Consider the following 12,829-nt stretch of genomic DNA (forward strand, 5'->3'; position numbering starts at 1 on the left):
CGATGAACGATGCGCGGCCCCGCGCTCGTTCATCGCTGGTCTCCCGTCGGCTGTGCATGCAGGCCAATATGGACGATCTCGTCCATATTTGCCTGCACTTCAATGCAGCCGCGTGACGGGGGGAGTGAAGAAACTTCACTCCCCCCGTCACTGCCCCCCCGCCGCCGGGTCGCTCGTCGGCCGTATCCGCCGTCAGGCAGCTCGGCGGCGGGTCGGCCAGTGAGTAGGGCCCTTTAGATTTGGGTGTGGTGTGTTCAATTTGCAATCTAAATTGCAGTGTAAAAATAAAGCAGCCAGTATTTACCCTGCACAGAAACAAAATAACCCACCCAAATCTAACTCTCTCTGCACATGTTACATCTGCCCCCCCTGCAGTGCACATGGTTTTGCCCAACTGCTAAAAATTTCCTGCTGCGATCAACTTGGAATTACCCCCCTAATTCTGAGTTGATCGCAGCAGCAACTTTGTTAGCAGTTGGGCAAAACCATGTGCACTCAGGGGGGGCAGATGTAACATGTGCAGAGAGAGTTAGATTTGGGTGGGGTATATTCAAACTGAAATCTAAATTGCAGTGTAAAAATTAAGCAGCCAGTATTTACCCTGCACAGAAATAAAATAACCCACCCAAATCTAACTCTCTCTGCACATGTTACATCTGCCCCACCTGCAATGCACATGGTTTTGCCCAATTGCTAACAAACTTGCTGCTGCGATCAACTCAGAATTACCCACTATGTATGTAATGTAATATATTGATTTATGCTTACCGCAAATCTCTTCCCACAGTTTTCATTACCACAACATCCACAGCAATCATTTTTCTTCAAACCCAGAAATACCAGAGCTGGGAAAATCATCTACAAAAGATAAAATCAAAATAAGATTTTTTTCAACAAAATTATTGAATTAATTGCAGAGACCCGGTCACCTTATGCTCATCCAACCCAAATCTCTCCTAATTGGCCCAGCATTGCACCCTGCTAGCAGCAATGAAAGCTGAATCTCTTGCAAAGGCATGTGCTAAGTCCATGTGGCACATACATTTTGAGTTTTAAATAGGGATTCCAGTTCCCTTGCACTTATGTAAGGTAGTAAAGCCACGTCATGCATGTACATATCCATCAACAGTTCAACATTCTACAGTATATATACGCATAACATTAAAACCACCTGCCTAATATTGTGTAGGTCCACCTTTTCCCCTTCTGCAGACAATATAGATCTGACCTGTAGAGGCATGAACTCCACAAGACCTCTGAAGCATACTTGCCTACCTGACCTTCTCCATGAGGGAGAAAATGCTCTGTTCCTGGACTTTCCTGGTAATGTATGATTGCCATCACCTGTGGTGAAACACCTTCTTATCAATTAACTAGCTCACCACAGGTGATGGCAATCATACATTACCAGGAAAGTCCAGGAACAGAGCATTTTCTCCCTCATGGAGAGGGTCAGGTAGGCAAGCATGCTCTGAAGATGTCATATGTTATCTGGAACCAAGATGTTAGCAGCAGATACTTTTGTTACACTGTTCTTAACAAGTGAGATGGTTTATTGAAGTAGCAATTAGAAGTCACTGCCGTACTCCCACCAGAAAAGCGTATACAAACACGTAGCATGGAGAGGAGCTTGTGTGGAGCATACACGTCATCAGCCGATGACTGTATCTATGTAGTGGTGCGAATGTACTGGTACCAGGCTCTCTATAGCAGTTCTCTCTATCAGTATTGGCAGTGATCGCATGGTTTCTCCTGGAGTTAATTGTAAGATGTCCGTCTCCCATTGTGGTGCTCTACCACATTGACAAGATGGTGCTACACAGGCGCAGTAGTAGGTTTGGGGGCCATCTTGGTTAGGGAATGAAGCCTCCCTGTAGGAACCAATATGCGCAGCAGCACTCTCCTGCTCCAACACCTTTATGTCCTGTTAGTTGTGAGGTGTGGCCTTCATGGTTCAGACTTGTTTTTTACAGGACATTCCATATATTGAAATTTGGAGGCAAAGTCAATACCTTGAACTCTTTGTCATGTTCCTCAACAATTTTTGCAGTGTGGAAAGGCACAATAACCTGCTGAAAGAGGCCACTGCCATCAGGGAACACCATTGGCATTAACCAATGTACTTGGTCTGCAACAATGTTTAGGTAGGTGGTACATGTCAAAGTAATATCCTCATGAATGCAAGGACCCAAAGGTTTCCCAGCTGAACATTTCCCAGAACATCACACTGCCTCTGCTGACTTGCCTTCTTCCCATAGTGCATCCTGGTGCCATCTCTTCCTCAGATAAACAATGCACATGCTCCTGGCCATCCACATGTTGTAGAAGTGTGATTCATCAGACCAGGTCAACTTCTTCCATTGCTCCATTGTCCAATTCTGATACCCACATTCCCTTTGTTGGTGCTTTCAGCAGTGGACAGGGTTCAGCATGGGCACTCTGACTGGTCTGTGGCTATACAGAGCCTTCGCTCTTCACATGCATCAATGAACCCTGTCACTGGTTCACTGGTTGTCCTTCCTTGGACCACTTTTGTTAGGTACTTACCACTGCATATTTGGAACAGCCCCCAAGACCTGCTGTTTTGGAGATGCTGTGGCCCAGTCGTCTAGCCATCACAATTTTGCCCTTGGCAAAGATCCTTATGCTTGCCCATTTTTCCTGCATCCAACACATCAACTTCAAGAACTGACTGTTTACTTGGTGCCCAATATACCTTTGACACGTGCCATTGTAATGAGATAATCAATGGCTGATTGAAGAAGTACTGTATGTGAATGTTAAGCCTCACTGTATAGGGAGATCCACTCCTTCTTGTGTTGTTTATACATGATTGATTGAGTTGATTTCAAAGTTTCTTTATTATTATGAGAAATATATTTGATACATTTTAGCATTTATTGGACAGATTCCCTCTTTCAAAATGTTACAACCATGGGTTGAACACAAAGGGAATGTTTCCCAGTTGGACGCAGCACTAACCACGGATGCTTCTTATGGTTATCAGCAGATTGCGCATACAGCACAGAACACAATTACAGACTGTATATGCACTTTGTTGGATACGATATTCCACTCTGGGCATGACTGGATCTTTCCATCGGTGAAATGGGTGTTTTGGGGTGACAACAGGGCAGTGAGTGCACGATAAAGATCAGTCTCATGGGAGTGTCTATGGCTTGTAGCCAGACTTCCATGCTGATATGAGATATGCGTTTGACAAAGGGATGTCTTTCTCAGACAGGGGTAGGTGTAAGCGCTGATAATGAAGATTATTGCTGCAGCGTATGGAAAACAGTGGTTGGTGCTGCCATACACACATGAAGCCATATGGATACTGGCATTAGCATAAAGTAGTAAGGGGGAGATGTATTAAGCAGTGAAAAGAGTGAAGTGACCCATTGGAGAAGTTGCCCATGGCAACCAATCAGCACTGAAGTAACATTTATAATTTGCATGCTAAAATAATACAGAGCAGCTGATTAGTTGTCATGGGCAACTACTCCACTGGCTCACTTCTCCACTCTTTTGACTGCTTAGTACATCTCCCCCTTTGTCTGGTTTGTGCAGCCGTCCCTACTTGCAGCTGATTATAGCATAATAGATACACAGCTAAAAAGCTGACAGTGTCCAGGTCAACACCAAATGGTTGACATGCACAAGGATGACATGGTCAAAAGGTCAACCTGTTGAAAGGGTTGACACAGAAATGGTCGACACATAAAAAGGTCAACATGAGTTTTTCATGGGTTTTTTTGTGTGTCAAGTGTTACCGTGCAGCAAGTAGAACCCCAATTAGTGTACCATGGAGGTCATTCCGAGTCGTTCGCTCGGAAAAAAAATTCGCATCGCAGCGTTTTTCCGCTTAGTGCGCATGCGCAATGTCCGCACTGCGACTGCGCCAAGTAAATTTGCTATGAAGTTTGGATTTTTACTCACCGCTTTTTCTTCGCTCAGGCGATCGTAGTGTGATTGACAGGAAATGGGTGTTACTGGGCGGAAACAGGCCGTTTTATGGGCGTGTGGGAAAAAACGCTACCGTTTCCGGAAAAAACGCAGGAGTGGCCGGAGAAACGGGGGAGTGTCTGGGCGAACGCTGGGTGTGTTTGTGACGTCAAACCAGGAACGATAAGCACTGAACTGATCGCAGATGCCGAGTAAGTCTGAAGCTACTCTGAAACTGCTACGAGATGTGTAATCGCAATATTGCGAATCTTTCGTTCGCAATTTTAAGAAGCTAAGATTCACTCCCAGTAGGCGGCGGCTTAGCGTGTGCAATACTACTAAAATCAGCCTTGCGAGCGAACAACTCGGAATGAGGGCCCATGTCCCCTTGTATTGCTTTGGGCAACGTTACTATTCCCAATTGTAGTCCACCTGGATGTAAAAGTATGAAAAAATAGGATTTTAATTACCTACCGGTAAATCCTTTTCTCGTAGTCCGTAGGGGATACTGGGAATCCATTTAGTACCATGGGGTATAGATAGGTCCACTAGGAGCCATGGGCACTTTAACAAAATTGATAGTGTGCGCTGGCTCCTCCCTCTATGCCCCTCCTACCAGACTCAGTCTAGGAAACTGTGCCTGAGGAGACGGACATACTTTGAGAGGATAGATAAGGAAAGTGGTGAGATTACGAACCAGCACACACAAAACAAGAGGAAAGCCATACTAACTAAACTTGAAACATGAACCACAACAGCTGAACAAACCAGAATACTTAACCAAATAACAGTGCAAGAAGAACGAAGCACTGGGCGGGCGCCCGGTATCCCCTACGGACTACGAGAAAAGGATTTACCGGTAGGTAATTAAAATCCTATTTTCTCAGACGTCCTAGGGGATATTGGGAATCCATTTAGTACCATGGGGAAGTACCAAATCTCCCAAACCGGTTGGGAGAGTGCTGAGGTTCCTGCAGAACTGATTGACCAAACTGAAGGTCCTCAGAGGCCAAAGTATCGAACTTGTAAAACTTAGCAAACGTGTTTGAACCTGACAAAGTAGCTGCTCGGCAGAGCTGTAAAGCCGAGACACCCCGGGCAGCTGCCCAAGAAGAACCCACTGACCTAGTAGAGTGGGCCTGTACAGATTTTGAAACCGGCAAGCCTGCCGTGGAATAAGCATGCTGGATAGTGAGCCTGATCCAGCGTGCAATTGACTGCTTTGAAGCAGGACACCCATTTTTATTGGGATCATAGAGAACGAACAGCGAGTCTGAGTTCCTGTGATGAGCTGTCCTCTTTACATATACCTTCAAAGCCCTCACAAAATCCAAAGACTTTAAAGTATAGCCAAGGTGTCCGTAACAACCGGAACCACAATAGGTTGGTTGATGTGAAACGCAGACACCACCTTAGGAAGAAACTGCTGACGAGTTCTGAGTTCTGCTCTGTCCTCATGGAAAATTAGGTAGGGACTCTTGTGAGACAACGCCCCTACCTCCGGCACACGTCTTGCTGAAGCCAAGGCCAACAGTGTGACGGTCTTCCACGTAAGGTACTTTACGTCAACCTCCTGTAATGGTTCAAACCAGTCCGATTGGAGGAACTGCAGCACCGAACGGGATCCCAAGGTGCCGTGGGTGGCACACAGGGAGGCTGGATGTGCAGAACACCTTTCAAGAACGTCTGGACCTCAGGGAGAGAAGCCAATTGTTTCTGAAAGAAAATAGACAAGGCCGAAATCTGGACTTTTATGGAGCCTAGACGTAGACCCACATCCACTCCCGACTGCAGAAAAAACAGGAAACGTCCCAAATGAAATTCCACCGCAGAATACTGTCTGCTCTCACACCAAGAGACATATTTCTTCCAAATACGGTGGTAATGTTTAGACGTTACCCCCTTCCTGGCTTGGATCATAGTCAGGATGACCTTGTCAGGAATCCCTCTCCTGGCTAGAAATATCCGTTCAACTTCCATGTCGTTAAACATAGCCACAGTAAGTCTTGATAGATAAACGGGCCCTATTGCAGAAGATCCTTGCAAAGAGGTAGAGGCCACGGATCTTTGAGGAGCATCTCGAGAAGATCCGCATACCAGGCCCTTCGTGCCCAGTACAGAGCAATGAGAATTGCTTGAACCTTTTTCCTTTTTATTCTTTTTAGAATTTTGGGATAAGAGGAAGTGGAGGAAACACGAACACCAGCTGGTAGACCCATAGAGTTGTCAGAGCATCTACCGCCACTGCTTGTGGGTCCCTCGACCTGGAACAATACCGCTTGAGCTTCTTGTTGAGTCGAGAGGCCATCATGTCGATTTGTGGATATCCCCACCGACGTGTCAACCACTGAAACACCTCCGGTGAAGGTCCCACTCCCCCGGGTGCAGGTCGTGTTTGCTGAGGAAGTCTGCTTCCCAGTTGTCTACTCCCAGATTGAAGACCGCCGACGACGCCACGGCATGTTTTTCAGCCCAGAAGAGAATTCTTGACACCTCTGACATTGCGGCTCTGCTTTTAGTTCCACCCTATTGGTTTATGTACGTCACTGCCGTCAAATTGTCCGACTGGACCTGAATAGGCTGATTCTTAAGAAGAGATGAGGCCTGCAGAAGGGCATTGTATATATCCCTGAGTTCCAGGATGTTTATTGGAAGGACGACTTCCTGACTTGACCATCTTCCCTGAAACTGCACCCCTTCGGTGACTGTGCCCCAACCTCTGAGGCTCGCGTCTGTGGTTAGCAGAATCCAATTCTGAATTCCGAACCTCCGACCCTCGACTAGGTGAGAAGTCTGTAGCCAGCACAGGAGTGAGATCCTGGCTTTTGGCGACAGACAGATCCTCTGGTGCATGTGAAGATGCGATCCGGACTATTTGTACAACAGATCTAGCTGGAAGTGCCTCGTATTAAACCTTTCGAACTGAAGCGCCTCGTAAGAGGCCACCATTTTCCCCAGAAGGCGAATGCACAGATGCACCGAGATCTGGGTTGGCTTCAGGACAGCTCGAACCATCGACTGGATTACCATTGCCTTTTCCACCTCCTGAGACTCTGTGTCCAGTATCATTCCCAGGACAGGAAGCCTCTGTGTTGGTTCTAGGTGAGATTTTGGTAGGTTCAGAATACACCCGTGATCCAGGAGTAATCTTGTTGATAGGCCAAAGCTGTCCAACAACCGCTGCCTGGATGGTGCCTTTATCAGAAGATCATCCAGGTACGGAATTATGTTCACTCCCTGTTTGCGGAGTAGAAACATCATCTCTGCCATCACTTTGGTGAACACCCTCGGCGCCGTGGAGAGACCAAATGGCAGGGCCTGGAACTGGTAGTGACAGTCCTGCAGTGCAAACCGTAGATAAGCCTGATGAGGCAGCCAGATTGGAATGTGAAGGGACGCATCCTTGATATCCAGAGACCGTAGGAATTCCCCCTCCTCCAGACCTGAGATCACCACTCTCAGAGACTCCATCTTGAATTTGAACACTCGTAAGTACGGGTTCAAGGACTTGAGGTTCAGAATCAGTTTTACCGAACCGTCCGGTGTCAGTACTACAAACAAGTTGGAATAGTACCCCTTGTTTTACAGATGAGGTGGAACTGGAACAATGACCTGAGTCTGTACCAGTTTTTGAATGGCGTTCTGTAAAGTTATACTTGCCTCTTGTGAAACTGGTAAGCCTGATTTGAAGAATCTGTGAGGTAGGTGGGAGCTCCTGGAACTCCAGTCTGTAGCCCTGGGAATAAGATCTATGACCCAACGATTCTGGCACAAACTTGTCCAGATGTGACTGAAAAATTTTAGCCAGGCTCCCACCTGCCAGTCATCCGGGCATCATGGTCCACCGTCATGCTGAAGGTTTTGAGGAAGCAGAACTTGAGCCCTATTCCTGTGAACTGGCAGTTGCTGGTTTGTGTGGTTTACCTCTAGCTCCTCTGGTGGCTGTAGAAGAACCTCTGGGTTTGCCCCTAAACTTGGCAGTCCGAAAGGACTGTAAGTTTGGACCTGAGTAGACCTTCCTAGCTGGGCGTGCTGCAAAAGGTAGGTATGTGGACTTACCCGTAGTAGCTTTGGAGATCCATTTGTCTAATTCATCTCCAAATAAGGACTCGCCTGTGAAAAGGAGGCCTTCTACGCCTTTCCTGGAGTCCGCATCCGCAGTCCACTGGTATAGCCATAGACCCCTGCGTGCAGACACTGCCATAGCCGTAGTGCGTGCATTAAGTAAGCCTATTTCTTTTATGGCTTCCACCATAAAATCCGCAGAGTCCTGTATATGTTGTAGGGAAAAGATAACCTCCTCCTGAGGCAAGGTGTGTAACCCTTCAATCAGGTTACCCGACCATTTGGCAATGGCTCTTGCAATCAACCCACATGCTATAGTGGGTCTCTGGGCCACCCCAGCAGCTGTATACAAGGATTTGAGTGTAGTCTCAATTTTGCGGTCAGTCTTTTAGGGAGGCTGCACCATGGACAGGCAATACAATTTTTCGTGAAAGCCTGGATACTGATGCATCCACTATCGGTGGATTTTCCCATTTTATCTTATCCTCAGGAGGAAAAGGAAAGGATGCTAACAACCGTTTAGGGATTTGAAATTTCCTATCAGGACTAACCCACGGTTCTTCAAACAGGGTACTTAGTTCCTTTGACACAGGAAAAGTGGCTGATGATTTTTTTATATTAAAATAAGATTCCTCACTCTCCTCTATCACTTATCAGGAATATGTAGAACTTCTCTGATAGCTTCTATGAAAGCTTCTATTCCCTGTGACAGAGTACCCTCCCCCACCTCTGAGTCCACCTCACCCTCCTCCATTTCTGACCCCTCATCATCCGAGTCAGACTGCAGGATATGGGCCAAAGTGTGTTTTTGCAGACAAATGGCAGGGGACTCGGACGCTGGTTTGGGTACTGAGTCTCTTTTCATAAACTCAGTCAAAGATTGTCTTAAGTGTTGCGTCTCTTTCTCGGTCCAAGATAACTTAGTAGAAATTGTAGAAATCATTCCCCTAATGGAGTCCAGCCATGCTGGTTCTGCCCCACTAGCCTGGGAAGGGACACTACATTGAGTACACACTAGTGAACCCCCTGGGGAAGAGGAACACTGTGCCTTACATGAAACACACTCTTTGCCTGACATACTGCAACAGTGACAGCACACACACAGGAAAAGGTTAAAAGCACAATTAACCCACAAAGAGCCCTTCAAGGGAGACACTGAGGGAGTATGGAACCAGCAAACGGCGCCCTTAATGCTAATTCTAAGCTTAGCCGGGTCGCAGACTAAGTACCTAGATTAAGGACTTAGTACACTGATAATCGCTCGCCCACTGCTATGACTCGCTGGTACCCAGTGTACCCAGTGCTACAGCGCATATTTTACTCAGCTTTGATTACCGAGGACTCACATTTTCTCACGCACTGCTGCAGCCAATCCTTGGCCTGTCACATTGATTGACGGCTTTGTGGCCCGGTAGCAGGCTTCAAAAACAGGAGGTGGAGCCTTGCCAGTCCAGGCATGATGGCGTAGCTCCGTGGCTCAGCGTGGCAGCACTCCTTGATTTAGTGCGTTGTGCCTCTGTGACAGCAGGTAGTGAGTGACCTCTGTGAGTGTTGCCAGTGTTCCGCGGCTAGGGGAAGGGGGGCGCCCGGGTACTCCGTGATCCCGCAGCCAGCTCCGGGTGGTAGTGTAGCTTTTGCTTTGAGCTGTTACAAGCGGCGGGGGAGGTGGGCATTGACTGTTCACGCGGTGGAGGTCAGTTCAGGGACCTGAGCCGCCGGCATTACAATGAGTCTTACTGACTCATTAAATGCCGCCACCAGCGCTACGCCCGTCCGCCTGCCACCAGAGCCTGTGCATTAAGACCGCCACTGCACAGGTCCCGATTCCCAGCTGTAGAGAGAGAAGGGGCCACTCTCCCCTCTCCTCTCAGCCCCAACCTACCCAGACTCAAATGCTGCCTATGCCCGACCTATTTTACTATTCTAAGCACCCCCTCTTGCTGCCGACACGGACGTCGGACTGGAAGAGGAGGAGGGGCTGCTCTCTCAGCGCCCACCCCTTTCCTACTTCTATTAACCCCTGTCCTATCCGTCCCCAGTGCCAAAAGTCCATGGAAGGGATGCGCAGAGGCACTGGCAGCAATCTCCATATGCAGTAGCAGCCCGATTTTAAACACCACTGACGCCAGGTAGGAAAAAGCAAGTGCTGCTCAGCCTCTGTCTTGCTCACTCCCTCCCTCTGTCTCCCCCCATCCATCTCCCCTCTCTCTCTCTGTCTCCCCCTTCTGTCTCCCCTCTCTCTTTCCGTCTCCCCCTCTCTCTCTCTGTCTCACCCCTCTCTCTCTTGCCGTCTCCCCCTCTCTCTCTCCGTCTCCCCCTCTCTTTCCATCTCCCCCCCTCTCTCTCGCCGTCTCCCCCCTCTCTCCCCATCCCCCCTCTCTCTGTCTCCCCTCTCTCGCTCTCCGTCTCCCCCATCTCTCTCTGCCTCCGTCCCCCCTTCTCTCTCCGCCTCCCTCCCTTTGGCTCCTCTCTTTCTCTCTCCCTCCACCCCTTTCTCCTTTTCCCTACAAATCTCTCCCTTCCTCCCTCCCCTTACATAATTCATCTTCTATCCCTTTACTAAATTCTTCCACTAGCATTGTTTTTCCTTAGCTCTCATGTTATAGCAGCTTGTTTCTTTCTGCCCATCTCCCCACCTTCATGTTTCAGTGAACCCTTTCAATAAAATGTATCCCCTTTTCTCCCTCCTAGACACCTCACATGCCCCCTGCTTCTACCCTTCTCCTAGACACACTATCCCTGTCACCCTCTCAATCCTCCAATGCCTCTCCGTATCACCCACTGCTTCTCCCTCTCACACTTTTCCTGTCACCCATTGCCTCTCCCTGTCACCAGCTCTCCATCTTCTTGTCAATCTCTCCACTTCACCCTGTACCTCTCCCTGTCACCCACTGCCATGTGGCATATTGTGAACTTGGGGTGTGGTGAAGGAGGGGGGCCCAAAGAATAATTTGGAACCTGGGCCCACCACTCACAAGTTCTGCCACTGGACTGAGGGATTTAAAATAAAAAAATTTTAAGACAAGAGCTTAAAATACAGTAGTGTTACAGCATATAAAGAACCATTCACATTAAAAATGCACAGGTTTGTATAGCAGAAATTTGCATTCCCAAAAGAAAAAGATAAGCTGCTTTTGGGAGCACAACTAAACTCTTTCTTGTGACTGTCCCCCAAGTCTGGCATCACTTTAGCAGTGTTTGCCAATCATGTGTTTAAATGGCTCTTTAATAGCAATGCTGCAACTACTGTATTTTAAGCTACGGTCTTTACCTTCATTCTGATGGGACCCGAAAAGGTCAAATAGAACCCCAATTTTTGAAAGTGAGGGGTCCTCTGGAGTCTCTCCGTAGGAGCTGCGCGTCCCTGTCAGTCAGGGTCCCTTACACAGCGGGAGACGCAGTCCGCCCCGCTTAGAAGCCGTACGTCTCCGTACGCTCATGCCGCCATAATGGCCGGCGACCAGCTAACTGGGACACCAGCTTAGTACTCACCACTCTTCTTTCTTCTGGCTCCTTTAGGGGTGGCGATGTGCTGCGGGAATGTACGTTCGCTGTGGTGGGGCTTGTGAATAGATCCCTCAGGAGCTAGTGTCCTGTCAGCAGGGAACGGGACCATTAACCCTGAGAGGTTGGGCCGTTCCCCCCCAAAGTTCCACGAAGCAGGCAGGCTGGTGCCATCTAGTCCTGCCTGAAAACAACAAACACAGAAAATAAATGCAGAAAACTCTTCAACAGCTTCCAGAGATGTGACCGGCTCCTCTGGGCACATTTTCTAAACTGAGTCTGGTAGGAGGGGCATGAAGGGAGGATCCAGCGCACATTATCAATTTCTTAAAGTGCCCATGGCTCCTAGAGGACCTGTCTATACCCCATGGTACTAAACGGATTCCCAGTGTCCCCTAGGACATAAGATAAGAAAAAAAACCCACAACAACTCATGTCGACTATATGCTGTGTTGACCGTTGTCATGTTGACTATTTGAACCTGTCGACCTTTTGAGCATGTCAATCATATGTATGTCAACCATTTGGCGTCGACCTACTCTGCTTGTCATCTTTTTAACTGTTGACTGATCATCCAGATACCCTTGCAGCTGCCTTGTGTCCGACTCAGAATCAGGTCAGTGCAGGAGAACTGTTTGTGCGTATACATATATCCACACAGATATTGCTGCACACATACTGTACATCTTACATAAATTGTGCTATTACTTAAGTATAGTAGCGATTATAGGGCGGGATGTGATAGAGTCCGAGTTCGCCCAACGTGCGGGATGCCGGCCAAACTGATACTATTTTTAAAGGGCAAATAATTTACAAGGCATGATTTTGCCTTTTAAATGGCTGCCCCTGTAAAAAAGCATCCGAGTTTGGCCGGCATCCCTCACATCGGGCGAACCCGGACTCTATTACATCCCGCCCATAGGGTGTAACTCAAGCAGCTCATTAAATAAAATCTGACCTCTCTGTATATGTGAAAGTTTAATTCTGAGTGTTAATAATTAGTGATGAGCGGATTCGGTAATATAAGCCACAGCTTGATTTTATAAACACTAGTCATGATTGTATACGAATGTATGTTTAATGGTGTGTACAAACAGTGAGATATTTTCTTACGATTTTGACTATATAGTCAAAATCGTAAGAAAAGTTAGTGCAGATCGCAAGGTGACAGTCACCTTGCGATCCCGATTCGATGCCGATGTGCTGTCCCGCGCGGTCGGCATCGCAATAGACTGTGCAGGCAAGTCAATTTTGACTACCTCTATAGGAGAGATAGTCAAAATTGACAGTTAGCCAAAATCGCACATAGTCAGTA

General features: G+C 47.7%; 1 protein-coding gene across 1 annotated transcript in view; it reads right to left on the bottom strand.

Annotated features, from left to right (window-relative positions):
* The window catches only part of LOC134909251 (transmembrane 4 L6 family member 4-like), a 119,047-nt gene that overhangs the window by 61,106 nt on the left and 45,112 nt on the right, over window positions 1-12,829 (bottom strand). Inside the window, exon 2 of the mRNA XM_063915946.1 lies at window positions 769-858. Coding sequence (XP_063772016.1) covers window positions 769-858 — 90 coding nt within the window. The remainder of the gene's footprint in view (window positions 1-768; window positions 859-12,829) is intronic.

This window comes from Pseudophryne corroboree, chromosome 4 (assembly GCF_028390025.1).
Source record: "Pseudophryne corroboree isolate aPseCor3 chromosome 4, aPseCor3.hap2, whole genome shotgun sequence".
In the NCBI taxonomy this organism is placed as follows: Eukaryota; Metazoa; Chordata; class Amphibia; order Anura; family Myobatrachidae; genus Pseudophryne; species Pseudophryne corroboree.